The following is a 1,775-nucleotide window of genomic DNA, read 5'->3' on the forward strand; positions in this document are numbered from 1 at the left end:
AATTGTTTTTATCACAGCACTAATTTCAATAACAGCATTTCCAATTGTACCTTCTTCTTTTTGCAATTTTTTACTCAATATATTTATTATTCCTAATATTTCTTCAAAAATGAACAAATACAATACGAATGACATTTTTTTTAACATGTGCAAAAGACCTTTGAACAAAATGTCTTATAGTTATACTATACTCAAGTTATTATAGCATACATAATATACATATATTAATATAAAATACATATAATATATTAAATTATTACCAATTGCTTGAGCCACTTCTTTGTTTGTATCTTCATTTATTTCATTTTGTAAAATATTTACTATTACACCAAAACTATTATGTACTGCTTTACAATTTTTAAGACGACACGACCACCGTGTTTCACATAATCTAGAAATCGATAGTGATTTTATTTGCATGGATTTCTGTAAATCTTGTAATAGCTTATCTTTGTCAGGCTGTGAAAAATGCACATAAACTGCTTCCAGAGTATTAAAAAAGGTATTAGATTCCTGTAAAAGATAATGATTAAATTGATTATAAAAAAGAATGGGTACATATATTATAAATTGTAACGTATATAAAAATGTATTAAATATTATTTAAGTATTTATTAATATTTGTTATGCACCTTAATAGTTCTACAAGTATTTGTTACAACCAAATTCAATTTATGGGCCATACAATGAATGAAAATTGCTTCAGGGTGAGAGTCTCTTATTCTAGTTTGAACACCAGATGTGGATCCTGACATTACGTTTGCACCATCGTATGTTTGTGCCACAAGAGGAATATCAGAAATGCCGAATTTTTTTTGGAACAGAGAGAATTTCAATAGAAATATGTTCGGCTCCTCTCCCATTTGATACATCATAAAATCCAATAAATCGTTCACATACACTATAGCTATTAGGAATAATGTATCTAACACATATTGATAATTGTTCTGTTTTATAGGATCTAATTGAAAAAAATACATTAAAATAAAATTATATTAAAATATATTACCTAATAACTTATTTCTAAGTAATAGCACAAAATATAATCTGTGGTAATAGTGTATTACCTTGCTTCATCACACATAATAGAGTACATTCCACAGTCTTTTATTTCGCTAATGATAGTACTTATTGTCATATTTGAACAAACTTCAAGTATACTATTTTGAATAATCCAACTTGTATAGTTAATTTTTCTGTTAAAAAAGTCTGAAAACTCTTTATCGTTCATTGCAAATAATGTACAAAGCTCTTTAAAATTTCCTGTAGATAAATAATTTATGATATACAAACTATTATACTTTAAGTGGTAGTAGTGGAACTAAAATAAAAATATATCTTCCTACCAGTATTAGAAACTGTTGATGACTTTTCATCATGACCTCTTAGAGCAAGTCCCTGTTTAGCACAAAAGAGGGTTATATTTATAAGAACTTTCATATACTGTCTATTTTTTAAAATTTCATTTTTTTTAGCAGTTGATAATTGAGTAACTATAGTGCCAGTCAATTTTGAGCTTTTATAGCTATTATACTGGACAGTTGATGTTAAATGTTGAACAGTTTTTGAATGTTTTAACAACTTTCCATTCAACTAAAATAATGAATTAGACATTAGTATATCTGTATATTTTTAATTTATATAAATAAATATCCAAACAAAAAACATACTTTTCTCCAATTGTTGTATCCAGTTGTAATTAAATTGTCAGTTTTTAAATTCTTTGCAAAATGAATACAATTAAAACAAAAAACAGCATCACGAGACACACTATA

At 26.0% G+C, this 1,775-nt stretch overlaps 1 protein-coding gene across 1 annotated transcript in view; it reads right to left on the bottom strand.

Annotated features, from left to right (window-relative positions):
- Positions 1-277: 277 nt before the first annotated feature.
- LOC111026857 (zinc finger MYM-type protein 1-like) overlaps positions 278-1,775 on the bottom strand; it is a 2,792-nt gene continuing 1,294 nt past the window's right edge. The window contains exons 3-7 of the mRNA XM_022305021.1: positions 1,671-1,770; positions 1,347-1,593; positions 1,068-1,263; positions 633-961; positions 278-513 (exon numbers count right to left, since the gene is read on the bottom strand). Of these exons, the coding sequence (XP_022160713.1) occupies positions 796-961; positions 1,068-1,263; positions 1,347-1,593; positions 1,671-1,770 (709 nt within the window). The 3' untranslated portion in view covers positions 278-513; positions 633-795. The remainder of the gene's footprint in view (positions 514-632; positions 962-1,067; positions 1,264-1,346; positions 1,594-1,670; positions 1,771-1,775) is intronic.

This window comes from Myzus persicae, unplaced genomic scaffold (genome assembly GCF_001856785.1).
Source record: "Myzus persicae strain clone G006 unplaced genomic scaffold, MPER_G0061.0, whole genome shotgun sequence".
Taxonomy (NCBI): Eukaryota; Metazoa; Arthropoda; class Insecta; order Hemiptera; family Aphididae; genus Myzus; species Myzus persicae.